At 43.7% G+C, this 27576-nt stretch overlaps 1 protein-coding gene across 5 annotated transcripts in view; it reads right to left on the reverse strand.

The window, feature by feature from the left end:
* The window catches only part of LOC143770189 (serine/threonine-protein kinase BRSK2-like), a 370111-nt gene that overhangs the window by 21512 nt on the left and 321023 nt on the right, over positions 1-27576 (reverse strand). For 3 of the 5 annotated variants that reach the window (XM_077259558.1, XM_077259557.1, XM_077259560.1), the window contains 6 exons: positions 25898-26048; positions 19131-19191; positions 17897-18428; positions 16710-16758; positions 16465-16588; positions 15193-15373 (listed from right to left, as the gene is read on the reverse strand). In XM_077259558.1, the coding sequence (XP_077115673.1) occupies positions 15193-15373; positions 16465-16588; positions 16710-16758; positions 17897-18428; positions 19131-19191; positions 25898-26048 (1098 nt within the window). The remainder of the gene's footprint in view (positions 1-15192; positions 15374-16464; positions 16589-16709; positions 16759-17896; positions 18429-19130; positions 19192-25897; positions 26049-27576) is intronic. The other 2 variants (XM_077259561.1, XM_077259559.1) reach the window with 1 other exon arrangement.

Genomic DNA, 27576 nt, shown 5'->3' on the forward strand with positions numbered 1-27576 from the left:
TTCAGTTCAGAACAATTCATTGTTTTGTCTTGTCCAGCCTAGACTTGTTTGGATTTTTTCAGTCATGCTGGATTCTCTGGAGATGCAGATATACATTCTATGTCTTTAGTTAGATGTGGAATTTTTGTATTTTCTGCTGTGGATATTTTCAGAGTTTTAATACTGACCGCTTAGTACTCTGTCCTATCGTTTACTATTTAGCTAGAAGTGCCTCTTTTGCTAAATCCTGTTTTCAGCCTGTGTGTGTCTTTACTCTTATATTCACCATCAATATTTGTGGGGGGCTGCCTATCCTTTGGGGTTTCTGCTCTGAGGCAAGATAGAATTCCCATTTCCATCTATAGGGTTATTTAGTCCTCCGGCTGTGTCGAGGTGTCTAGGATGTGTTAGGTACACCCCACGGCTACTTCTAGTTGCGGTGTCGGTTTAGGGTTGCGGTCTGTACAGGTACCACCTTCTCCAGAGAAGGTCTCATGCGGCTCCAAGGCCACTGGATCATAACAGTACAACTGGCCAACAATGAGTTAAATGCATCTCAGAAGAAGGGAAGAAGGGTGTTGAGCCATTTTTTTTCTGTAGTCTGCTTTGTCTCTCCTTCCCTCTTTTCCGCTGGGTGGCTGTGGAGTCTTGTGCTAGTATGGATGTTCAGGGATTAGCTTCTCGTGTAGATCAGCTTGCTGCTAGAATACAGGATATTGCAGATAATATTGTTCAGACTCCGGTTTTAGAGCCTAGGATTCCTACTCCTGATTTGTTTTTTGGGGACAGGTCCAAATTTTTGAGTTTTAAAAACAACTGCAAACTGTTTTTTTGCTCTGAAACCTCATTCCTCTGGTGATCCCATTCAGCAGGTGAAAATTGTCATCTCCCTGCTGCGTGGCGATCCTCAGGATTGGGCATTTTCCCTGGAATCTGGGAATCCGGCCTTGCTTAATGTAGACGCCTTTTTTCAGGCTCTAGGATTATTATATGATGAACCAAATTCTCTGGATCAAGCGGAGAAGACCTTGTTGGCCCTGTCTCAGGGTCAAGAAGCGGCAGAATTGTATTGTCAGAAATTTAGAAAATGGTCTGTGCTGACTAAATGGAATGATGATGCTTTGGCGGCAATTTTCAGAAAGGGTCTTTCTGAATCCGTTAAAGATGCTATGGTGGGGTTTCCCACGCCTGTCGGTCTGAGTGATTCTATGTCTCTGGCCATTCAGATTGATCGGCGCTTGCGTGAGCGCAGAGCTGTGCGCGCTGTGGCGTTGTCCTCAGAGCAGATGCCTGAGCCTATGCAGTGTGATAGGATTCTGTCTAGAACAGAAAAAGAAGGATTCAGACGTCAGAATGGGTTGTGTTTTTATTGTGGCGATGCTTCTCATGTTATTTCAGTCTGTCCTAGGCGTACAAGGAGAATCGCCAGTTCGGTTACCATCAGTACTGTACAACCTAAATTTCTGTTATCTGTGTCCCTGATCTGCTCATTGTCATAATTTTCTGTCATGGCGTTTGTGGATTCAGGTGCCGCTTTGAACTTAATGGACTTTGAATTTGCCAGGCGTTGTGGTTTCCCCTTGCAGTCTTTGCAGAATCCTATTCCTTTAAGGGGCATTGATGCTACACCTTTGGCTAAAAATAAACCCCAGTTTTGGACACAGGTGACCATGTGTATGGCGCCAGCCCATCAGGAAGATTGTCGTTTTCTGGTGTTGCATAATTTGCATGATGCTATTGTGCTGGGTTTTCCATGGTTGCAGGCACATAATCCTGTGTTGGATTGGAAGTCTATGTCTGTAACTAGTTGGGGTTGTCAGGGGGTTCATAGTGACGTTCCTTTGATGTCAATCTCCTCTCCCTCCTCTTCTGAAATTCCTGAGTATTTGTCTGATTTTCAGGATGTATTCGATGAGCCCAAGTCCAGTTCCTTTCCACCGCATACGGACTGTGATTGTGCTATTGACTTGATTCCAGGCTGTAAGTTTCCTAAGGGCTGACTTTTCAACCTGTCTGTGCCTGAACATACCGCCATGCGGAGTTATGTTAAGGAGTCTTTGGAGAAAGGGCATATTCGGCCATCTTCTTCACCGTTGGGAGCGGGATTCTTTTTTGTTGCTAAGAAGGATGGCTCCTTAAGACCCTGTATTGATTATCGCCTCTTGAATAAGATCACGGTCAAGTTTCAATACCCTTTACCTTTGCTTTCTGATTTGTTTGCTAGGATTAAGGTTGCTAGTTGGTTTACTAAGATTGACCTTCGGGGGGGCATATAATCTTGTTCGTATTAAGCAGGGGGATGAATGGAAAACTGCGTTTAATACGCGCGAAGGCCATTTTGAATACCTTGTGATGCCATTCGGGCTCTCTAATGCTCCATCTCTTTTTCAGTCCTTCATGCACGACATCTTCCGGACTTATCTTGATAAATTCATGATTGTATATTTGGATGACATTTTGATATTTTCCGATGATTGGGAGTCTCATGTGGAGCAGGTCAGGATGGTATTTCAGATCCTTCGTGATAATGCTTTGTTTGTGAAGGGGTCTAATTGTCTCTTTGGAGTGCAGAAGGTTTCTTTTCTGGGCTTCATTTTTTCTCCCTCATCTATTGAGATGGATCCGGTTAAGGTTCAGGCCATTCATGATTGGATTCAGCCCACATCCGTGAAGAGCCTTCAGAAATTTTTGGGCTTTGCTAATTTTTATCGCCGTTTCATTGCTAACTTCTCCAGTGTGGTTAAACCTTTGACCGATTTGACGAAGAAGGGCGCTGATGTGACGAATTGGTCCTCTGCGGCTGTCTCTCCCTTTCAGGAGCTTAAACGCCGATTTACTTCTGCCCCTGTGTTGCGTCAACTGGACATTTCTCTTCCGTTTCAGGTTGAGGTTGACGCTTCTGAGATTGGGGCAGGGGCCGTTTTGTCTCAGAGGAATTCTGATGGTTCCTTGATGAAACCGTGTGCCTTCTTTTCCCGTAAGTTTTCGCCTGCTGAACGCAATTATGATGTCGGCAATCGGGAGTTGTTGGCTATGAAGTGGGCGTTTGAGGAGTGGCGACATTGGCTTGAGGGAGCTAAGCACCGTATTGTGGTCTTGACCGATCATAAAAATCTGATTTGCCTCGAGTCTGCCAAGCGGCTGAATCCTAGACAGGCTCGATGGTCCCTTTTCTTTTCCCGTTTTGATTTCGTGGTCTCGTATCTTCCGGGTTCTAAGAATATTAAGGCTGATGCCCTCTCTAGGAGTTTTTTGCCTGATTCTCCTGAGGTCCTTGAACCGGTCGGCATTCTGAAAGAGGGGGTGGTCCTTTCTGCCATTTCCCCTGATTTACGACGGGTTCTTCAGGAATTCCAGGCTGACAAACCTGACCGCTGTCCAGTGGGGAAACTGTTTGTTCCTGATAGATGGACTAGTAGAGTGATTTCTGAGATTCATTGTTCTGTGTTGGCTGGCCATCCTGGTATTTTTGGTACCAGAGATTTGGTTGCTAGGTCCTTTTGGTGGCCTTCTTTGTCGCGGGATGTGCGTTCTTTTGTGCAGTCCTGTGGGACCTGTGCGCGGGATAAGCCTTGTTGTTCCCGTGCTAGTGGGTTGCTTTTGCCTTTGCCGGTCCCTGAGAGGCCCTGGACGCATATTTCTATGGATTTTATTTCAGATCTTCCGGTTTCCCAGAGGATGTCTGTTATCTGGGTGGTTTGTGACCGGTTCTCTAAGATGGTCCATTTGGTGCCTTTGCCTAAATTGCCTTCCTCTTCTGATTTGGTTCCGTTGTTTTTTCAGCATGTGGTTCGTTTGCATGGTATTCCGGAGAATATTGTGTCTGACAGAGGCTCACAGTTTGTTTCTAGATTTTGGCGGGCCTTTTGTGCTAGGCTGGGCATTGATTTGTCTTTTTCCTCCACATTTCATCCTCAGACAAATGGCCAGACCGAGCGAACTAATCAGACTTTGGAAACTTATCTGAGATGCTTTGTGTCTGCTGATCAGGATGATTGGGTGGCTTTCTTGCCATTGGCCGAGTTTGCCCTTAATAATCGGGCTAGTTCGGCTACCTTGGTTTCGCCCTTCTTTTGTAATTTTGGTTTTCATCCTCGTTTTTCTTCAGGGCAAGTTGAGCCTTCTGATTGTCCTGGTGTGGATTCTGTGGTTGACAGGTTGCAGCAGATATGGGCTCATGTGGTGGACAATTTGGTGTTGTCTCAGGAGGAGGCTCAGCGTTTTGCTAACCGTCGTCGGCGTGTTGGTTCCCGGCTTCGGGTTGGGGATTTGGTCTGGTTGTCTTCCCGTCATGTTCCTATGAAGGTTTCTTCCCCTAAGTTTAAGCCTCGGTTTATTGGTCCTTATAGGATTTCTGAGATTATCAATCCGGTGTCTTTTCGTTTGGCCCTTCCGGCTTCTTTTGCCATCCATAATGTTTTCCATAGATCTTTATTGCGGAAATATGTGGTGCCCGTTGTTCCCTCTGTTGATCCTCCTGCCCCTGTGTTGGTTGATGGGGAGTTGGAGTATGTGGTTGAGAAGATTTTGGATTCTCGTTTTTCGAGGCGGAAGCTTCAGTATCTTGTCAAATGGAAGGGTTATGGCCAGGAGGATAATTCTTGGGTTTTTGCCTCTGATGTCCATGCTGCTTATTTGGTCCGTGCCTTTCATCTGGCTCGTCCTGATCGCCCTGGGGGCTCTGGTGAGGGTTCGGTGACCCCTCTTCAAGGGGGGGTACTGTTGTGAATTCTGCTCTTGGGCTCCCTCCGGTGGTTGTTTGTGATTGTGCAGTTGTCTCTGGGTTGTAATCCAGGGCAGGTGTTTCTGCTGATTGCAGCTCTATTCGGTATTTAGGTGTGCTGGATTCATTAGTCAGTGCCAGTTGTCCATTGTTCTTGGAGGGTTTACTGTTGTGAATTCCGTCTGGGCTCCCTCTGGTGGCCTTTAGCGATACTGCGGGTCTGTAGCAGGGCTCAGTTGCCTCATTTCCTGCTATGACTGGTCCCTATTTAATTCCACCTGGACCTTCACTTGTTGCCTGCTGTCGGTGTATTCAGTCCTGTTTCTGAGAGCTCCTGAATATTCCTTGTGACCAGTCTCCTGCTGGAGAAGTTAAGTTTGTTTGTTCATTTTGCTCATTATTTCCTTGAAAACGTTTCTCTGTATATGATGAGTTCAGTCCAGCTTGCTTATATGTGATTTTTCGCTTGCTGGTTAGTTCTGGGGTGCAGAGTGCGCCCCTCACATCGTGAGTCGGTGTGGGGGTTCTTGTATTCTCTGCGTGGTTTATTTTTGATAGTTTTTGTACTGACCGCACAGACTCCTATCTATTTTCAGTTTATCTAGTGTTAGCGGGCCTCATTTTCTGAACCTGTTTCATTTCTACGTTTGTCTTTTCCCCTTAACTCACCGTTATTATTTGTGGGGGGCTGACTATAACTTTGGGGTTATTTCTCTGAGGCTAGTGAGGTCTTTGCTTTCTCTCTAGGGGTAGTCAGTTTCTCAGGCTGTGAACGAGGCGTCTAGGATTTTAGGAACGCTCCACAGCTGCCTTTAGTGTTTGTGGATAGGATCAGGATTGCGGTCAGTATAGCTTCCACATCCCCAGAACTTGTCCTATATTCTGGTCATATGTGTCAGGTCAGTTTTGAGATCCTACCACCGGATCATAACAGTTTACATCCCTGTCTGGTTCCTTCTGCTCTGCTGCCAATTCAGCCAAGATAAGTGTCTGGTTTATTTTCCTGCAGCACACATGTAGTGTGCTTTTCAGTTCAGAACAATTCATTGTTTTGTCTTGTCCAGCCTAGACTTGTTTGGATTTTTTCAGTCATGCTGGATTCTCTGGAGATGCAGATATACATTCTATGTCTTTAGTTAGATGTGGAATTTTTGTATTTTCTGCTGTGGATATTTTCAGAGTTTTAATACTGACCGCTTAGTACTCTGTCCTATCGTTTACTATTTAGCTAGAAGTGCCTCTTTTGCTAAATCCTGTTTTCAGCCTGTGTGTGTCTTTACTCTTATATTCACCATCAATATTTGTGGGGGGCTGCCTATCCTTTGGGGTTTCTGCTCTGAGGCAAGATAGAATTCCCATTTCCATCTATAGGGTTATTTAGTCCTCCGGCTGTGTCGAGGTGTCTAGGATGTGTTAGGTACACCCCACGGCCACTTCTAGTTGCGGTGTCAGTTTAGGGTTGCGGTCTGTACAGGTACCACCTTCTCCAGAGAAGATCTCATGCGGCTCCAAGGCCACCAGATCATAACAGGAGTGATGTTAAGTTTGAAGGCAATAAAGGAGATCTCTTTACCAGGTATCACAAACCATGCAACACATTTCATACTCCAGTCCACCAGGGGGAGCTATGCTCCTATTTATTAGGGCACTCTTCACAATTAGGTAAAACTGGTGGTCTGGATAGGAAGTTAGGACAGAAGCTGGCTGGGCTTCACCCAGTGAGCTGCTATCTGAGCTCCACTCAGTTAGTGGGTCCCTGACAGGGGTGGGATCCTGTAAGAGGCCTAGAGAGAATGCCACGGAGCTGCGCCTGCCCGACGTGCGACAGCATCCTAAGAAGACACGAACAGAGAATTGTATTGTAGAGGGTGAGAAACGAAGTCATAGCAAAAGGAGAGGAAACCAGAAGGAGTTCTGCCCTGTACAGGCTGCCTCCTTCTGAGGTGAAGGATCCGGTAGCCAGAACACCGAGGGAGCAACAGTCCTTTATGCTTCGCTACAGAGACCGGCAGGACAGTTAATTTCAAGTTACTGATCCGCCCTATACCCAGGAGGCTCGGTGGCAACTTATGGGGGCCGGGGCATGCTAGAGTCCCTGTAAAAAGCCTCAGGCCACCAGTCATATGGGTTTGTCCTATCCTATCCATCAGGGGGACAGAGAAAGAGACATAACATCTACAACAGTTGTGAGGACCTTATGAGAGGCTCAGCAGTAAGGTACTACAACACCCAGGCGCTAGAGGAAGGCTACTGATTTCCACCTGGATAAGGGGACTCTGGATTTGCCTCCAGACCGGCCGGACTCTGCCTACCCTGTGATCTGGTGCTCTGGACTGTGGATGTTGAAGCCTTCAGTAAAAAGGTAAAGAGACTGGAACCTTGTTTCCTTGTTCTTCACTGCGCCTCTCACCATCCACCATCTACACACTGGGAAGCCCTAGGGATACACTTCACCTGTGGGAATGTATACCATCTAGCTGCCATAACATCACCCCAGCGGACCCCTTAAAGCAGCGTTAGTCACCCTGACCGAATACCACAGGTGGCGTCACAAACATTATCCCTTTAAAGACCTTTCCCCCCTTTTACACGGATGTCCCTAGGGCCACGGACCGGGTCAGCCACCGTGACATCCCCCTTGAGAACCGAAGGACCCGGTTCCGTGTACCCCACTGCCCTACGGGGGCGCTTCATTATCAAAAATACAGGGGAACTCGTGCCGCTTTTTAAAATTATTTATTTAGAGCACAGGCGCCAGCTCCCATCAGCCGCTCCTGCTGTCACCGTTATTATCATCAGCTGGCATAGGCTGATGGGAGTGGTAGTCTCATCTGCCAACACCAATGACCGGAGGTAAACTGTATATCTCTGATCAAAGCTGCGCTGTCATGCTGTCATTTGACAGCATGAGAACCGCAGATGTCTGACCGGCGGTAATGATTTTACCGCCGATCAGACGCAGTGTTTGCTGCGTTGTCATACAAATGATAGAGTGACAAACACCCGGTGTTCGGAGGGCCGAACCTGAACAGTAACACGGACTTCCTGGTGATGTCCGTGTTTGGCGTACGTGCCCAAACAGTAGGTTTTCGGTACAGATTCCGAATTTTACTGTTGGTGTTTGCCAATCTCTAGTCATAGGTCATGGGTCTTCCAGCAGGACAATGACCCAAATATACTTCAAGAAGCACCCAGAAATAGATGGAAACAAAGCGCTGGAGAGTTAAGTGGCAGCAATGAATCCTGATCTAAATCCCACTGAACACCTGTGGAGAGATCTTAAAATTACTATTGGGAGAAGGCACAGTCAAATTTGAGACCGGGAGCAGTTTGCAAAAGAAGAGTGCTCCAAAATTCCAGCTGAGAGGTGTAAGAAGCTTGTTGTTGGTTATAGGAAGCGATTGCAGTTATTTATCCAAAAGGCGTGCAACCAAATATTAAGTTGAGGGTGCAAATAATTTTGTCCGTCCTATTTTGGGGGTTTTGTGTGAAGTTATGTCCAATTTGCCTTTATTTCTCAATTCTTTTGTGTTGTTCCAATACACACAAAGGAAATAAACGTGTATAATAAAACATGTGTAATTGCAAAAATTGTCTGGGAAAAATACTTATTTTTCTGGAACAATTGAAAGAGTGCCCACACTTTCAGCCATGTATGTGAGCTATGATGTCCTCTCGCTATTCTAAATCACCTTAAAAAATGGCTGATGCGTTCCCTGTCGCAGCTTTTATACAGGCTATGATAGTCCCTCCTATTTGGCTGGGCCATACCAAATGATGTAATAGCTACAAGGTGTTATGAGGAAGCCTTGGGCACTTTCATAACACTATGGGTTAACCCTATATCTGCAGGTTAATAGAATGCGTATTGGGGGCCTTTTAGGTTTTTAGGCCCCCGTGCTTACTTTTTTGCTATTATCTGCAAAATGACTTTAGTTAGAATTTTTAAACTCTAGTATGTTCTCCAGCTTCTTCTGCTGTCAGTCCTTTTCAATGTTTCAAGAGAAAATGAGGAAAACATTAACATGAATATACATTAGTCAGTGCAGAGGAGATGAGCTGCTTTTATACAATTTTGCATATGGGTCATCTGCTGTGTATGGACAATTTGTGCACTTAATCCAGTAGATGCTGTTGATGAAATCCAGCAACTGTTGTAAATTGTGCCCTCCACTAAATCGCTGAAGGCAAACACACGGTCATTTGCTGCAGGTGACAAAGAGGCCCTGGGAAGGTAGACAGCAGAACCACACTGTACTGTGCTGGTCACGCGTATGACTGGCATTTAGCCCCTGCGTCTCATAGTCCAATATGTAATATATGTGATATAAAAAAAGTTTTAAAAAATCATAATCAGGCTGGTCTGAATTTCCAGGTAGCAATGAATTTTTTGAGATTAAAGCAGACTGTCCTTGGTGACAAGGAGCATCTTCCTCCAGGGGCCTGTGCCATCATCATCATGATTTGAGATATTTGGGAGGACACATGTCTATCAGAAAAGTTGCTTTCTTGGAGCAGAGCTGTCTATCAATGTTCTGTGTTGTGAATTCTGCTCTTGGGCTCCCTCCGGTGGTTGTTGATGGTAGTGCAGTTGTCTTGGGGTTGTAATCCGGGCAGGTGTTTCTGCTGATTGCAGCTCTATTAGGTATTTGGGTGTGCAGGATCCATGAGTCTGTGCCAGTTGTCCATTGTACTTGGAGGGATTGTATCTCTCTCTGGCTCCTCATGCCCTGCTGCAGATTCAGCTAAGATAAGTGTCTTGTTTTTTGTCTCTGTGCACACATGCAGTGTGCCTTGCAATTCAGTGCAATTTATTGTGTTTTTGTCCAGCTTAGACTTTGTTTGGATTTTTCAGTCATGCTGGATTCTCAGGAGATGCAGATATACTTTCTATGTCTTTATTTAGATGTGGAATATTTGTATTATCTGCTGTGGATGTTTTTAGGATTTTAATACTGACCACTTAGAATTCTGTCCTATCCTTTTCTATTTAGCTAGAAGTGCCTCTTTTGCTAAATCCTGTTTTTCTGCCTGCGTGTGTCTTTCCTCTTATACTCACAGTCAATATTTGTGGGGGGCTGCCTATCCTTTGGGGTTCTGCTCTAAAGCAAGATAGAATTCCCATTTCCATCTATAGGGGTATTTAGTCCTCTGGCTGTGTCGAGGTGTCTAGGACGTGTTAGGTACATCCCACGGCTACTTCTAGTTGCGGTGTTAGATTAGGGTTTGCGGTCAGTACAGGTACCACCTACTCCTGAGAAAGTCTCTCATGCGGCTCCAAGGTCACCAGATCATAACAGTACAACTGGCCAACAATGAGTTAAATGCATCTCAGAAGAAGGGAAGAAAGAGCCATTTTTTTTTTCTGTAGCCTGCTCTGTCTTTTCTTCCCTCTTTTCCTCTGGGTGACTGAGGAGTCTTGTGCTAGCATGGATGTTCAGGGATTAGTTTCTCGTGTAGACCAGCTTGCTGCTAGGGTACAAGGTATCTGTGATTATATTGCTCAGACTCCGCTTTTAGAGCCTAGGATTCATACTCCTGATTTGTTTTTTGGGGACAGGTCCAAATTTTTGAGTTTTAAAAACTGTAAATTGTTTTTTGCTCTGAAGCCTCGTTCCTCTGGTGATCCCATTCAGCAGATTAAAATTGTCATCTCCCTGCTGCGTGGCGACCCTCAGGATTGGGCATTTTCCCTGGAATCTGGGAATCCGGCCTTGCTTAATGTAGATGCATTTTTTTCAGGCTCTAGGATTATTATATGATGAACCAAATTCTGTGGATCAAGCGGAGAGGACCTTGTTGGCCCTGTCTCAGGGTCAAGAAGCGGCAGAATTGTATTGTCAGAAATTTAGAAAATGGTCTGTGCTGACTAAATGGAATGAGGATGCTTTGGCGGCAATTTTCAGAAAGGGTCTTTCTCAATCTGTTAAAGATGTTATGGTGGGGTTTCCCACGCCTGTTGGTCTGAGTGATTCTATGTCTCTGGCCATTCAGATCGATCGGCGCTTGCGGGAGCGCAGAGCTGTGCGCGCTGTGGCGTTGTCCTCAGAGCAGATGCCTGAGCCTATGCAGTGTGATAGGATTCTGTCTAGAACGGAACAACAAGGATTCAGACGTCAGAATAGGTTGTGTTTTTATTGTGGCGATGCTTCTCATGTCATTTCAGTCTGCCCAAAGTGTACAAAGAGAATCGCTAGTTCGGTTACCATCGGAACTGTACAACCTAAATTTCTGTTATCTGTGACCTTGATCTGCTCATTGTCGTCATTTTCTGTCTTGGCGTTTGTGGATTCAGGCGCCGCTTTGAACTTAATGGACTTTGAATTTGCCAGGCGTTGTGGTTTCCCCTTGCAGTCTTTGCAGAACCCTATTCCTTTAAGGGGCATTGATGCTACACCTTTGGCTAAAAATAAACCCCAGTTTTGGACACAGGTGACCATGTGCATGGCGCCAGCCCATCAGGAAGATTGTCGTTTTCTGGTGCTGCATAATTTGCATGATGCTATTGTGCTGGGGTTTCCATGGTTGCAGATACATAATCCTGTGTTGGATTGGAAGTCTATGTCTGTGACTAGTTGGGGTTGTCAGGGGGTTCATAATGACGTTCCTGTGATGTCAATCACCTCTTCCTCCTCTTCTGTAGTTCCAGAGTTTTTGTCTGATTTTCAGGATGTATTCGATGAGCCCAAGTCCAGTTCCCTTCCACCGCATAGAGACTGTGATTGTGCTATTGACTTGATTCCAGGCTGTAAGTTTCCTAAGGGCCGACTTTTCAACCTGTCTGTGCCGGAACATACCGCCATGCGGAGTTATGTTAAGGAGTCTTTGGAGAAAGGGCATATTCGGCCATCTTCTTCACCGTTGGGAGCGGGATTTCTTTTTTGTTGCTAAGAAGGATGGCTCCTTAAGACCCTGTATTGATTATCGCCTCTTGAATAAGATCACGGTCAAGTTTCAATACCCTTTACCTTTGCTTTCCGATTTGTTTGCCAGGATTAAGGGGGCTAGTTGGTTTACTAAAATGGACCTTTGGGGGGCATATAATCTTGTTCGTATTAAGCAGGGTGACGAATGGAAAACTGCGTTTAATACGCCCGAAGGCCATTTTGAATACCTTGTGATGCCATTCGGACTCTCTAATGCTCCATCTGTTTTTCAGTCCTTTATGCATGATATCTCCCGGAATTATCTTGATAAATTCATGATTGTATATTTGGATGACATCTTAATTTTTTCCGATGATTGGGAGTCTCATGTGAAACAGGTCAGGATGGTATTTCAGATCCTTCGTGACAATGCTTTGTGTGTGAAGGGGTCTAATTGTCTCTTTGGAGTGCAGAAGGTTTCTTTTTTGGGCTTCATTTTTTCTCCCTCATCTATAGAGATGGATCCGGTTAAGGTTCATGCCATTCATGATTGGATTCAGCCCAGATCCGTGAAGAGCCTTCAGAAATTTTTGGGCTTTGCTAATTTTTATCGCCGTTTCATTGCTAACTTCTCCAGTGTGGTTAAACCCCTGACCGATTTGACGAAGAAAGGCGCTGATGTAACGAATTGGTCCTCTGAGGCTGTCTCTGCCTTTCAGGAGCTTAAACGCCGATTTACTTCTGCCCCGGTGTTGCGTCAGCCAGATGTTTCTCTTCCGTTTCAGGTTGAGGTTGACGCTTCTGAGATTGGGGCAGGGGCCGTTTTGTCTCAGAGGAATTCTGATGGTTCCTTGATGAAACCGTGTGCCTTCTTTTCCCGTAAGTTTTCGCCTGCTGAACGCAATTATGATGTCGGCAATCGGGAGTTGTTGGCTATGAAGTGGGCGTTTGAGGAATGGCGACATTGGCTTGAGGGAGCCAAGCACCGTATTGTGGTCTTGACCGATCATAAAAATCTGATTTACCTCGAATCTGCCAAACGGCTGAATTCTAGACAGGCTCGATGGTCCCTGTTTTTCTCCCGTTTTGATTTTGTGGTTTCGTATCTTCCGGGTTCTAAGAATGTTAAGGCTGATGCCCTCTCTAGGAGTTTTTTGCCTGATTCTCCTGAGGTACTTGAGCCGGTCGGCATTCTGAAGGAAGGGGTGGTCCTTTCTGCCATTTCCCCTGATTTGCGACGGGTTCTGCAGGAATTTCAGGCTGACAAACCTGACCGCTGTCCAGTGGGGAAACTGTTTGTTCCTGATAGATGGACTAGTAGAGTGATTTCTGAGGTTCATTGTTCTGTGTTGGCTGGCCATCCTGGTATTTTTGGTACCAGAGATTTGGTTGCTAGGTCCTTTTGGTGGCCTTCTTTGTCGTGTGATGTGCGTTCTTTTGTGCAGTCCTGTGGGACTTGTGCGCGGGCCAAGCCTTGTTGTTCCCGTGCTAGTGGGTTGCTTTTGCCTTTGCCGGTTCCTGAGAGGCCCTGGATGCATATTTCTATGGATTTTATTTCAGATCTTCCGGTTTCCCAGAGGATGTCGGTTATCTGGGTGGTTTGTGACCGGTTTTCTAAGATGGTTCATTTGGTGCCTTTGCCTAAATTGCCTTCCTCTTCTGATTTGGTTCCGTTGTTTTTTCAGCATGTGGTTCGTTTGCATGGTATTCCAGAGAATATTGTGTCTGACAGAGGTTCCCAGTTTGTTTCTAGGTTTTGGCGGGCCTTTTGTGCTAGGCTGGGCATTGATTTGTCTTTTTCTTCCGCATTTCATCCTCAGACAAATGGCCAGACCGAGCGAACTAATCAGACTTTGGAAACTTATCTGAGATGCTTTGTGTCTGCTGATCAGGATGATTGGGCGGCTTTCTTGCCATTGGCCGAGTTTGCCCTTAATAATCGGGCTAGTTCGGCTACCTTGGTTTCGCCCTTCTTTTGTAATTTTGGTTTTCATCCTCGTTTTTCTTCGGGGCAAGTTGAGCCTTCTGATTGTCCTGGTGTGGATTCTGTGGTTGACAGGTTGCAGCAGATTTGGGCTCATGTGGTGGACAATTTGGTGTTGTCTCAGGAGGAGGCTCAGCGTTTTGCTAACCGTCGTCGGTGTGTTGGTTCCCGGCTTCAGGTTGGGGATTTGGTCTGGTTGTCTTCCCGTCATGTTCCTATGAAGGTTTCTTCCCCTAAGATTAAGCCTCGGTTTATTGGTCCTTGTAGGATTTCTGAGATTATCAATCCGGTGTCTTTTCGTTTGGCCCTTCTGGCCTCTTTTGCCATCCATAATGTTTTCCATAGATCTTTATTGCGGAAATATGTGGTGTCTGTTGTTCCCTCTGTTGATCCTCCTGCTCCTGTGTTGGTTGATGGGGAGTTGGAGTATGTGGTTGAGAAGATTTTGGATTCTCGCTTTTTGAGGCGGAGGCTTCAGTACCTTGTCAAATGGAAGGGTTATGGCCAGGAGGATAATTCTTGGGTTTTTGCCTCTGATGTCCATGCTGCTGATTTGGTCTGTGCCTTTCATCTGGCTCGTCCTGATCGGCCCGGGGGCTCTGGTGAGGGTTCGGTGACTCCTCTTCAAGGGGGGGGTACTGTTGTGAATTCTGCTCTTGGGCTCCCTCCGGTGGTTGTTGATGGTAGTGCAGTTGTCTTGGGGTTGTAATCTGGGCAGGTGTTTCTGCTGATTGCAGCTCTATTAGGTATTTGGGTGTGCAGGATCCATGAGTCTGTGCCAGTTGTCCATTGTACTTGGAGGGATTGCATCTCTCTCTGGCTCCTCATGCCCTGCTGCAGATTCAGCTAAGATAAGTGTCTTGTTTTTTGTCTCTGTGCACACATGCAGTGTGCCTTGCAATTCAGTGCAATTTATTGTGTTTTTGTCCAGCTTAGACTTTGTTTGGATTTTTCAGTCATGCTGGATTCTCAGGAGATGCAGATATACTTTCTATGTCTTTAGTTAGATGTGGAATATTTGTATTATCTGCTGTGGATGTTTTTAGGATTTTAATACTGACCGCTTAGAATTCTGTCCTATCCTTTTCTATTTAGCTAGAAGTGCCTCTTTTGCTAAATCCTGTTTTTCTGCCTGCGTGTGTCTTTCCTCTTATACTCACAGTCAATATTTGTGGGGGGCTGCCTATCCTTTGGGGTTCTGCTCTAAAGCAAGATAGAATTCCCATTTCCATCTATAGGGGTATTTAGTCCTCCGGCTGTGTCGAGGTGTCTAGGATGTGTTAGGTACATCCCACGGCTACTTCTAGTTGCGGTGTTAGATTAGGGTTTGCGGTCAGTACAGGTACCACCTACTCCTGAGAAAGTCTCTCATGCGGCTCCAAGGTCACCAGATCATAACAGTTCTGCTTCATGTCAGTATGCCACATAATGTTTCACAACTTCATGAGCAGAATAGTGATTGACAGCTCCTGATTTACAGGAGCCAATCTCATACCCTAGACATTACAAATACTCGGCATATGTGGTGTTCTGGCAGTGGCAGCTTGTAATCCTTTAGATTAATTTATCCTTTTCTCAAATAAAAACCTGTCACCACCACTCCACACCTTATCTCCTGCTCCTCTGGCTGTCTGGCATACCTGATATTAGAGTGAAGGTCACAGAGTAGATGCCATTCTCTTTTTGTGCCTCAGCTCCCTCTGAATAACTGATGTCCACCTGAAATTTGACAGGTTTCTGAAATACCGATGGACCCCCTGATGACTTGTACTCTGCTCTGAAGCTGGTCTGAGAGATCACGCTGTGACTTAAGCTGGGGATCTGGAGGAGGCAAAATTCAGAAAATCAGTAGACCTGGTATTTGCTAGCGCTCAATGTCAATGTAATGATGAACTACAAGTCCCAGTATTTTAGGGTAAATAAAAAAGTACAAGTTCACATTAACCCCAGAGAGGAGTTCAATACAATTATTTAAAGGGAGTCATCCCAAACTGACAGTAAAAAGTAAGCACATTATCTCTTTGGGCTATAGTTCCTGAAAAAAAAAATCGATGATGGTGATCTAATTGCTGCCTCCATTCTGCACAAACTGAAGTTTAGCCAGATATGATAATTCAGGAGTTTGGTGCACCCTTGGTGTGGCCAAGAGGCTCAATCCACTGGTTTAGCATGCCCACCTCCCCTACTTGTGATTGACAGCACTGGCTTTTTCTGGAGTGAGAACTGTCTGCATAGACAGTTTAGGCAAGCCTGTGCTATCAATCACCAGTGATGGAGGAAGGGCATGCAAAATTATTGGGCAGATCAGTGCACTGAGCCTGTTGGCCACACCTCTTGGCCTTTTTTCCAACTTTAAAAATGCTGAAAAACTAGGCCTTAGTAGGGTATATACACACAGAGTCTATTTGATGCTGACTTACCAGCATAGTTTTTGAAAAATTGTTTCCAGAAACATCTTCTTTGATGGAACGGCTTTGCTACTGGTGCTTTCCTTTTTTTTTTTAAATGTATATATAGAAAAGCGGCAGCTGTCAAGCAGAAGCCATCTGAAAAATGGTCAAGTCAGTTATTTTAGTCACTTCACAGCTTTCGAAGCCTGAAGTGGTTAAAAGAAGTTATAAAAGATTAATCTTCGGCACAGCAGTGTCGTTTTTGGCATTGCTGTGCATATGCTTATTATTTTTAACTTTTACTGAACACTTTTTCAAGCAGGTTCCAGGTGGTCTGTCTGAAAAAGCTGTCTGCACATATTCTTAAGGCTGAATTCACATGATTGTAATGGGAAAAAGCACACATCCATGAAAATTAGAAGTGTGAATGGAGCTTTATTCTGATTCACAAGGGCACCTGGAGATTTTCCAAGAGTGATTTCAAGGACTACATTATAAAAAGCAGAGCTCCTCCCTACTTACTGAGAGAAAGGCGTGGACTATGTCAGCTTTTATGGAGCTGAGAGGTTTATCTTTGATCACCACAAATATCTGCTCTTCTTTATCTAAGTTGATGAAGTTTCCAAACCATGACTTTTTGGCAAGCCTACGAGTAGAGAGAGAATTGGAAAAAAACATCAGAGAATCCGAAAACAGATCTAAAAGTAACTGGATTCAGTAATGGTGTTCGTTCTACCACAAATGAATGCATAAAAGTTAATACTCACTCCGGTGATGACTCTGGAGTGAGACTTGACATTTCTTCCGGTGTCGGTACTGAGGAAAAATGGGGAATAAGTAGGTAAGAAGAGGATATGGTTACATGAACAAACTGACAAATGGGTGTTCCATTTCACTTGTCAATAAGGTGTATCCATACACAATGACATTGTCAGCACTGATGGCACAGATTGTGCAGTGACAATCAGCATAAGACTGAGATTAAAAATGAACATTTTATGAGTTCATCTGTTAGAACACAACAGGGAAAGCTTTCAAAAAAAATCATACAGCCATTCTGACATGGATTTTCACGGTAGGAACATTAGCCTCATCAGGACTAAGAGATATTTTTAAAGTTATTTCCCAGCCTCAGAAGCAAACTTTGTAGTAAATCTATGTGACTGCAGACTCCGAATCGCGATAGTGTGTGATGTGCACACTGTCACGATTCCCCTGTGTTCCCCATTAAAAGGGGCTTTCATGTGACTGACTTCCATACTTGCTGTTATGTGCCAACAAGTCTTATCAAGCTTCTATCAGTAGAAAAGACCACGTAACTACAGGTAGGAAAATCGCATACATATGATCGTGTGACCATCCACCTGTATGGGGAATACCGGGAAATCATGACAGTGTGCAACATGGATTTCACCTGTGTTCAGAACAGGACTGTATAGAGCACAGAGGTGCATGCACAGCTTCTGCATCATTCATTTTTTAAGGGACAGAAAAAGGCGAATACAGGGGGTCCCTGAGCCCTGTTTTTAGGATAGCTATGGTGCCCAATTGTAAACGGTATTCAAGGGATAGGAAATACCTTGCAATTTTGGGAAAACTTCTTTAAGGTTTACATATTTACATGTAGGAGCAATATAACTATATGCATGTTGTAAGCAATATGGTCCCTGACCAAGGATTCCAAGGATTCCTCTGTATAAGCTTTTAATCTGTCTGGTTGGAGTATAAGGGGTAACATTTCTCCTTGTGGAGCGTGACATGCCTGACATGTCAGTGCAAGGAAACTTATAGGCCATGCATGCTCCTTTGGAAAATTAAATATTCAAATTGTTTCTGCAGAGAGGAAGAAGACTAAAATTCTAGTGCCACCTTTTGGAAGTAGCAATCCTAAAATGAAGCCATCTGCATACTCTCACCACTAGATGGCTCTCATATATTGGAAAAGAAAACCTACCTTGCAATTTCCGACGGTGGAAACGTGGGGAACCCAAGAAACTATTCTTGATAGAGTTGAGCCGTGTCTTCCAAGCCACCCCACCAACGCCTGGACTTGAGGGTGGGGTGCCACTGGGTGTCCCAGTCGGGCTGTCCTTGGGCGTATGCACTGGGGTACCCAGCGGGGTAGGGAGGGGACTACCACGGGGAGAAGGGTGAGGGGTCACCTGCGGCAAAGGGATAGATTTGGTGGTGGATTTAGTACCAGGGAAAAAACGAGCAGGTAGTGAGGAAGGGAAGAAAGGAGGGGATAATGGGGAGCGATGAGGTGAAGTTGAGGAGTCATGCGGTGGGGAGGAGGCAGTCATGGTAATTGGTAAGGGATTGGATTTAATGGTGTGGAGGGGCTTCTCTCCCAGGCTGGTCTTAGCAGGCAACGTTTGGGTCTTCGGGTCAGGCTGACGGTGAGCAGCTTTGGATTGCCAGATGGCACGGGGGTCCTCCCCATCAGCGGTTTCCAGCGGCGTGGGGGAGAAAGTGAATACGGGACTCTGGCAAGGGGGGACAGAAAAGTGCCGGATGGGCATTGATGTTTGACAATGAGATGGAGAAATGTAACAGGACATGGGCTGTACTGCTGTGTGTATAAGGTGTAACAGGTATGAACTTTCATCAATGGCCATTCTCAAATAGGTGGAACAAATTTGCGTTCAATATGAATTCTACACAAATTTGCTTTGTGTAGAAATGCTATTGACTAGAACAAACTGAATTGTGATTATTTGGCATGGAAAAGTCACTTTTGACATTTGGGGGCGATTACGAAGGAGTTTTTTAGTAGTTAAAACCCTTTCAAGGCCCCATTATACATGAAAAAAAGTCGAAGCCAAACAATGTCAACAAGACAGGCCATCTATCTTATGTGCATGGAGGCATGCCAACTCTTCTCCGAAAGGAGGAAGGAAGGACATTGGGTAAGCTGAATTTTCACACTCGATCCCTTTGTGCCATTGATATATTGAATTTCTTTATATACTGGGATACCACCATATTTGAGTATGGCTATGATGAATGATGCAGAAAACAATTGTGGCCATAAGGAGGGTTGGCCTGAAAGGGTGCAAGATGTGGCTTATGATGGTGTATGTAATGTAAGGTATCGGTGACAATGTGATCTGCCGGCACAGTAATGCCGTGGTATTCAGTCCGCTTCTGCAGTCTGTAACACTGTGTATTTCCTTCTCAATGCTTACCCTTGGGCTGCTGAGAGGGCTGGATGAGAGACCAGTCGACGCGCCACTCACAGATCTGGACCTACAAAAGGAAAGATCTATTACCTACGGCACATGGAACAATGACGCTGGCCCCGTTTTGCCCTGATCTAAATTGTATGCTTTGGGAGGATTACGTTTCAGCCAGATAGATATATAGGTCAAGTGGTATGATTTCACATGGCTATTCCTTCTGCATCTAGCAATTTCATGTGATCTTTCTCCCTTTAAGCCATACATCATTTTTCCTACAATATAATCAGGGATTGTCTCTTGTATTTTTCAAAATGATGTGATCGCGCTTTCCGAATAAAATGAAGGTACCTGGAATATGTGGTGTGCAGCCTTCCCATCTTTGTTACAGATACACTATAGTTCAGCTCCTTTATATGTAATGTGTTCAGAGGCTCTATCATATTAGATTCATGCTTACCCTATACTATACATATAATAGTACATTTATTATATACTTTTAACCCTCTGACGCCATCACCATTTTTCATTTTTGTTTTTTGCTCCCCTTCATCCAAGAACCATAACTTTTTTATTTTTCCGTCAATCCAGATGAGGGTTTTGGGGTTTTTTGCCAGACGAGTTGGAACTTTTGAACGGCACAATAGATTTGACTATATAGGGTACTGGAAAAAGGGAAAAAAATTCCAAGTGCGATGAAATTGCAAAAAAAAAGTGCAATTCCACAATTGCTTTTTTGATTTTTTTTATTTACCACGTTCACTATATGGAAAAATTGACCTGGCACTATAATACTCCAGGTCAGTACGAGTACGCAGATACCAACCAAACATGTATAATTTATTTTTTATTTAAGTGGTGAAAAAAAATTCCATAGTTTGTATGAAAATAGTTTTTATGTTTGTCGCCATTTTCCAAGACCCTTAGAGTTGTTTTTTTTCCAGATTTGTGGCTGGATGAGGGCTTATTTTTTGCGCCCTGAGCTGACGTTCTTATTGATACAATTTTAGGGTAGATGTGATGCCTTATTGCATTTTATTGCAATGGCCAAAAAGACGTAATTCTGGTGTTTCAATTTTTTTTCTCTTTATGCCCTTTACTGATCTGATCAATTTACTTTATATTTTGATAGATCGGACATTTCTGAAAGCAGCGATACCAAAGTTGCATTTTTTATGTTTATTTTCAATGGAGCAAAAGAGGAGTGATTTTAACTTTTTGTTTTTTACTTTTTTTATGTTTTTAAAAACTTGTTTTTTTTCTCACTTTTTACAGTATTTAATAGGCCTATCAGGAGACTTGAAGCAGCGGTCGTATGATCGCCTGTGCTATGCAATAGCACTGTTCGATCCACCCGCAGCTGTTAAAGGCACATGACAACTGATTAAATCAGTCATCATTTGCGGGGAAAGATGTGGGCTCAGCGCCGGAACCCACATCAAAGTCAAGGACACAACCTTTGACATAAATATACTTTGAAGGGGTTAAAAGATATGAAGAAAATAACATATACATATTTATACACTCAACATTAAAATTTCAGCATCAAGAAGTAAAAGTCAGGGAATTCTGGACATCACAAGATGGATAAACATATTATTGATCTGCAAATGATGAGGAAATGGAAACAAAATATTCAAAACCTCTCGATTTAAACAGTATGGAGTATGAGTGTAAGACCGGGATCACACTACAGCGAGATACGGCCGAGTCTCGCAGGTTAAAAACAAGCTCTGGCACCGGCACTCCAGAGCGGAGCGTGCGGCCGCATAGCAAAACATGGAGCTGCACGCTCCGCTCTGGAGTGCCGGTGCCAGAGCTTGTTTTTAACCTTCGAGACTCGGCCGTATCTCGCTGTAGTGTGACTCCGGCCTAACACAGAGAAATCCCGGCACTTACAACCTCGGCTACTATCAGTCGGGTTATTAATGGTCGTCTGAGGAATGGTCTGCTGCGCTAAATGCACTTGGGTAAATCATCAAGATCTGCTTCTGGTAGCTCCTGTGCAAATGACAAACAATGATGTCCTAGATGTGTTCAATGGTAGACAAGTCCAGAGACGCTGCAGCCATGGTAGTACTTTTAGACCCCATATGCTTTTCACATTAGTATGTGCAACATGTGGCCTGGCTTTGTCGTGTTAAAAAAACAGCTCCTGTGACACTTTTACGTTCCCTTGTGAAGGTTTCTTCTTACGTTGCCCACATAGTCTCCAGACCAATCTCCTGCCAGCATTGCATCCGAGACCAAAGCAAATCTCACTTCTTTGAGAGTGGTGGCGTGAAGTCAATGGAGCACTTTGTAACTGGATGTCTGGCTCGTGACACAATGACGTGCAAATCCCTTCTGATGGTTTGTGTAGACACTGTTTGATGCCTTAGACTTGGAATATGACATCCAATTTCACTTGCAGTACAGAATGGATCACTATGTGCCATTCTCTGCATTTGATGAGACCACATGGGCAATGCCATGAAGAGGCCTTGATGAGAGAACATCACACACACTCCTATTTCCAGGATTATTGTGTAGGGTGGTGTTAGGATCTGTGGTTGTGGGTTGTAATAATCACCTAAGCAGGGTAACGATGCAACTATTTTTTATTCCTCACTTCCATGGTCTTACATAAATTACAGGTAGATGGTCTTAATGCTATGCCCTGCATTCTACAAGATCCCAACTCGGGGCCGGTAGTTCTACTGCTCCTGTAACAGGCGATACCCACTGTCTCCCAACTTTTGGTTGGCCCACAGCTTTTGTATCTTCCACCAGTATAGTCTGTAATCAAAATCCATGCTCCTCCAGATGATGGATTCCACGACTGTACAAGTATATTCAGCTCCAGCCACCAACAACAGTCCTTAGGATACTTTCTTAAATCCAGACGACAGGTCCCAAAACTATAGCATGTGTAACCAGCTCCAGCTGGCAACCGATCTCCAATCTCCATAGGCCATCTATACATAGGCACCAAGACCTCAGCAGCAGATCGTCTCCCCTCAACATCACTCTACCAACTCCCTCACTACACCCTCCCTCTTAAACATTTGCTGAAAGATGGTCTAGAAGCCCATTCTCCAGCCTGTCTGCAGGGTTATGTATTAGGATACCCCCTGCAAATAAGAAAAAAGACACCCATGCCCCTATCAGATGCACAAAAGAAATGCTAATGTTGTCCTTATGTATACAGCAAACACGGCTTCCTCTGCTAACTGTCACTGAAAGGAAACATTGATTCGTGAAGCTGAACACTTTGCAGATGAGATTTTTGCACCTTTAACTGATGAGTAAGCAAATCTCTAATAAAATACAACAATTAGCTTGACATACTGGTGCTCTGTGTTGGAAAAAGGCTGTATCCCTTAGAGCCTTGGACTCTACTCTACGTCCATTGGTTCACTAGTCTTTTAATCCGTGGCCAACTCCTCACAGGTAGTATAATTGGATGGTAGCCAGACCACTCAAGTCTTCAATCCGGGTACACTAACAGCATGGTGTTAGATTGATTTTGTGGTGGAATCAGCGGTATGCCCATTTCTTCAAAATGTCCGTGGAGCCGATTATCAATACAACAACACTAAGCCACATATAACTCATGCAACTGTGAGCAGCCTGTGTGGCCTAAACATGCTACCATGGCTGTATTTTCTTTGGACTTGCCTGACACTGAGCACATCTGGGTTGTCATTGGTCGGCAATTGCACAGGAGCTGCCAGCAGTGGAGCTTGATGATTTCTGTCCTCAAGTGCATTCAGCAAAACAGAACATAGCAGCCGAGGCTTGTAAGTGCATGTACATCTCTTTCCATAATTACACAACGTTTCCTTCCTGGTGCAATTTTAATGTTGAGGAATATATATATATATATATATAATCTGTAAAAGTCTTAGGGACACCTGGAATAATTGAGCAAAGTAAGAAGCTTTCAAAGATGGAAATGTCAATAGTTTATTTTTACCAATCAAGAAAATGCTAAGTGAAAAATGTAAATAAAACCATCATTTGGTGTGACCAGTCTTTGCCTGCAAAATGGAAACCGGGCACCAGCTCTTCTAGGTACTTACACACAGTTTTTGAAGGAACTCAATAGAGATTGTTCCAAACAATCTGGAGAAATAACTACAGATCTTCTGTACATGGAGACAAATCCTTTTCTCTAATCTGTAATCCCAGACAGACTCTATAATTTTGAGATCAGGGCTCTGTGGGTCAACTTGTTCACTTCCAGGACTCCATGTTCTTAATGACATTGGCTGTATGTTTGGGGTCGTTGTTCTGCTGCCGAATAAATTTGGAGCCCATCAGACGCCTCCCTGATGGTAATGCATGATGAATAAGTGTCTGCCTGGATTTCTTAGCATTGAGAACACCATTACTTTTGACTAAATTCCGAAATCCATTTGCTGGAATACAGCCCGAAACTTACAAGGACCCTCCACCATACTTCACTGATGCCTGCACTCACTATTGTACCTCTCTCCAGACCTTCAGGAGCAAACTGCTTTCTGCTACATCCAAATATTTCACATTTTGACTCCTCAATCTAGAGTATCTGCTGACATTTTTCTGCACCCCAGTTCCTTTGTTTTTGTGCATAGTTAAGTTGCTTGGTCTTACTTCCTTGATTACGACGTGGGACAAATGGATTATTTCCTCGTTGGACAGGTGAGGAATATTTTTTTATTATTTTTTGTCTTTTACAGGGGAAATGGGCATTGATGGATTATAGGCATAGAGGTGAGTATAAGTTTTGTTTAAGAAACGTGCAAAAGAGGGTGTTGAGTTTTATTTCAAATAAAGGACTTTATTCTTGCTTTGTGTTTATTTAAAAACTTACTATGGGGTTAGGAATGGGGCATCTTATAGATGCCTCTCCATTACTAACCCCTGGGCTTGATGTTAGCTGACAATACAATACTTACATCAACCCCAACCCTATTACTCCACTTGCCACTGAACCAGGGCAAGAGAGACGAGGGATGCTAAGTGCCAGATTTGGTGCGTTTTATGGATACACCATTTCTGGAGTCCCTGAGAGCTGATGTTGGTGGACAGGGGAAGGGGCAATATCTCTGGCCCCTTCCCAGGCTATTAATATCAGCCCGCAGTTGTCTGCTTATCCTTTGCTGGTTTAAATTTATAGGTGGAAATGTCTTTTTTTATTTTTTTTTTTAGGGGCCCCCACTTAAATTAACCAGTAATGGCTGAGCAAACAGCTGTGAGCTGTTATTAATAGCCTGGGAACCTTTTGAATATTGTCCCTTTTCCCAGATTATTAACATCAGCCCTCAGCCGTGGGCTTTCCCTCTGCTGGCTATGAAAATTATGCGTGAGCACACACCATGTTTTTAATTTAATTCTTAAATTTACACAGGATGTATACAGTGGGTGCTGAATACAACTCCCACCATTGTCGCCTGGTAGCGCTAAACTCAGGGAGATCAGACGACAATGATGAGAGCTGCCTTCAGCACCCTACGGCTGGGAACAGCTAACTGTACAGCTTTTCCTAGGCACCAGTATGTGTCACAGGGACAGCACGCGGATGCTACACAGATGTGACACATGGACAGCAAACGGATGCACGGTAGTCACATATGTACACACAGGCATGGACCACGGATCTCACCAGTACTAGCTTTCCTGTACAGGAATCACCAGGACTTGTGAAGGAGGTCTAAGAATTATATTTGGCATAAAAAAGAACAAGGAGTCCTGGAAATGATTATCCGGCCCCACACAGAACCCTGATACGAACACCATCAAATCTGTCTCAGATTGCATAAAGGGGAACAAAGTTTAGAACAAGTGACATCTGCAGAAGACTTGTGGTTAGTCCTCCAAGATGTTTGGAACAACCTTCCTGCTGACTTCCCTCAAAAACAGTGTGCAAGTGTAAAAAGAAAAATTAATGCTGTTTTGAAGGCATAGCGTTGTCATGAAATTCTGTAGTGTGATTTAGATTTCAATTTTGTTCCTTTACTTTGCATTTTGTTAATTGATAAAAAATAGACTTTTATCACTTCTATTTTCGAAAGCCTTCTTATATTGCAGAATTTATTCCACACCTGCCTAAAACTTTTGCACAGTACTGTATACATATTTATACTTTCCCAAGAATGTTAATTAACGGTAACTTGTTATATCAAAAAGGAGGCCAATATGTCCGAATCATATAGATATATAAGATGCAGTATGACTTGTATTTTATACACTTAATTGTTTGCGCATTCTGGGTTCAGGTGAGTGGGCTCACTCAGTGGTCTACAGCTTTCTGTGTGTGCATACTCAATCAATAGGACCAGCCACTGGACTCTTAAAGGACGCATAGTCTACCAGTGGCAATCATGACCTGTTATCTGTCTTCAGTCTTGGAAATCAGTAATTGCACAGCAGAGAGATCCAATCTCATGACATTTCACTACTTATTTCTCTTATTTTATCCCAAAGATGCACTTACAATTTTGATCATTCTATTCGGAACTTCTATAATGTAGCGGGAAACTCAGAATGAATACCAAATATGTATAGCAACGACTTTTACAAAGGGGGTTCTCTTATGACAAAACCACCTTTCCATGTTGCCTCGTCTATGAACTCAAATAGAAAGTGGCTTGGTGAAGCCACATCTTTGCGCAACTGCGAATGGAGAGGTGGACGCACATTCATGACCACCTTTATTGGAGTCTTGAAAATAGCGGATCATGCTTACTCAATAGAAAAAATAATGAAAACGTAAATTGTAAAATACATATATTATAAAGTCTGGTTTCTACCTTTGACTGTGCTGTGCCATCTCAATAGCCCGTCGTGCAGGCACAGGTGAGCCACCATCGGTCACACTTAAGACTTCCATAGACTTTCTCTCAGGGCGGCGTTTTCCATGGCGGTTCAGCATTGGGGAATCAACTCTTTTCCGAGGTGGATCTATTTTAAAAATGTAAAGTATAATAAATAGGGTCATACAGAGATAATTTGGGCAAATTAAGCCATGTTTGACTATTCTCGCATTAGCTTCTTTTCATAGAATCAGAGAATGTTAGAGTTGGAAGGGACCTCAAGGGTCATCGTGTCCAACCCTCTGCTCAATGCAATGGGTTTTGAAGGTCTTAGTGTTCGTAATATTTTTCCATCCTCTCTATCATTAATTAATTTGCCTTTGCAGAAATAAACGGCGATTGTACCTTCCTTAGATCATTATTTAATACAAAGTAAGTAGTTTGTTTTTAACCAGTAGTAGGAGAGTTAGTAAAAAGTGGCAGGTGACAGATCGATTCAATAAAGATAAAGGTTACATAATAAAGAATTCAAGGCAGGGCTTGTAGGACTTGCTTAGGGAATATCCAATACTACAAGCTTCTGCGGAATTTATTAGTAATACGGTAAGTTATGTCTCTGGTTGCATTTTACAATTATAGACAATAATTCATTTTGGAAGTTAAAGCTCCCCATGGTGCAGTCTGACATCATACCTATAGAAACTCATAGCAAAGAGAATAGCATACGTACTAACATTTTCTGTTGAGAATGCCCTGGTAACCCCCCAACCTACACTGTATCACCCACTTTGGAGCAGAGTTCACTCATACCTCAACCTTTTCGGCCATAAATTTGCCGGAATTGTGCTTAAAAATTCAAGACAATATCTGCAAAATTGGGAAGTATGTAATAAACATGCATTAAATGCCCTGAAAGTAGGCTGAACTAAATACTGAGTTCACGCGCTTCAGATTGGTACATAAAATCATGCACACAGCTATGCAATATTCATATACAAATATTGATAGTAACATTGATTGTACTAAATAACTCATTGACTTTAAAAGGAATCTGTCAGCAGGATGAACCCTCCTAATTCGTCTATATGGGCATGTAGGTCATAGCAAGCTGAATAAAATGATATCTTGATATATGCGATTCAATATTTTATTCCAGAGAAATCTATATTTTTCTTAATATGTAAATGAGTTGTTAAGATCTTTGGGAGGGCCATAGATCTCCCGGAGAATCTGACTCAAAGGATTATTTTGTACAAAAGGAGGCATTACCAGTCTGAAACATGTAATGACTGACAGTCTGCTCTCCTGATCTACATGTCTCACACTGGTATCGCCCCCTTTCATTTAAAATAATCCCTGGAAGTAGATTCTCCGGGAGAGCTATGTCCGACCCATAGATCTTAACATCTCATTTACATATTAAGAAAAGCAAAGATTTTTCCGGAATAAAACATTGGACAGCAGATATCAAGGTATCATTTTATTAAGCTTCCTATAACCTACATACCCATATAGATGGCTTAGGAGGGATGATCCTACTGACAGATTCCCTTTAAATCTGACACTGGCATAGGATGCTATTTTTGCAAAAAGATTGCTTCCGAAATATCTGATCTGCCAGACCTGTCCTGTCAACTGTAAGTGTAATTATTGTGTAATGAAAACTTATAGAAGCA

The sequence above is a fragment of the Ranitomeya variabilis genome, chromosome 4, assembly GCF_051348905.1.
Source record: "Ranitomeya variabilis isolate aRanVar5 chromosome 4, aRanVar5.hap1, whole genome shotgun sequence".
NCBI lineage: Eukaryota > Metazoa > Chordata > Amphibia > Anura > Dendrobatidae > Ranitomeya > Ranitomeya variabilis.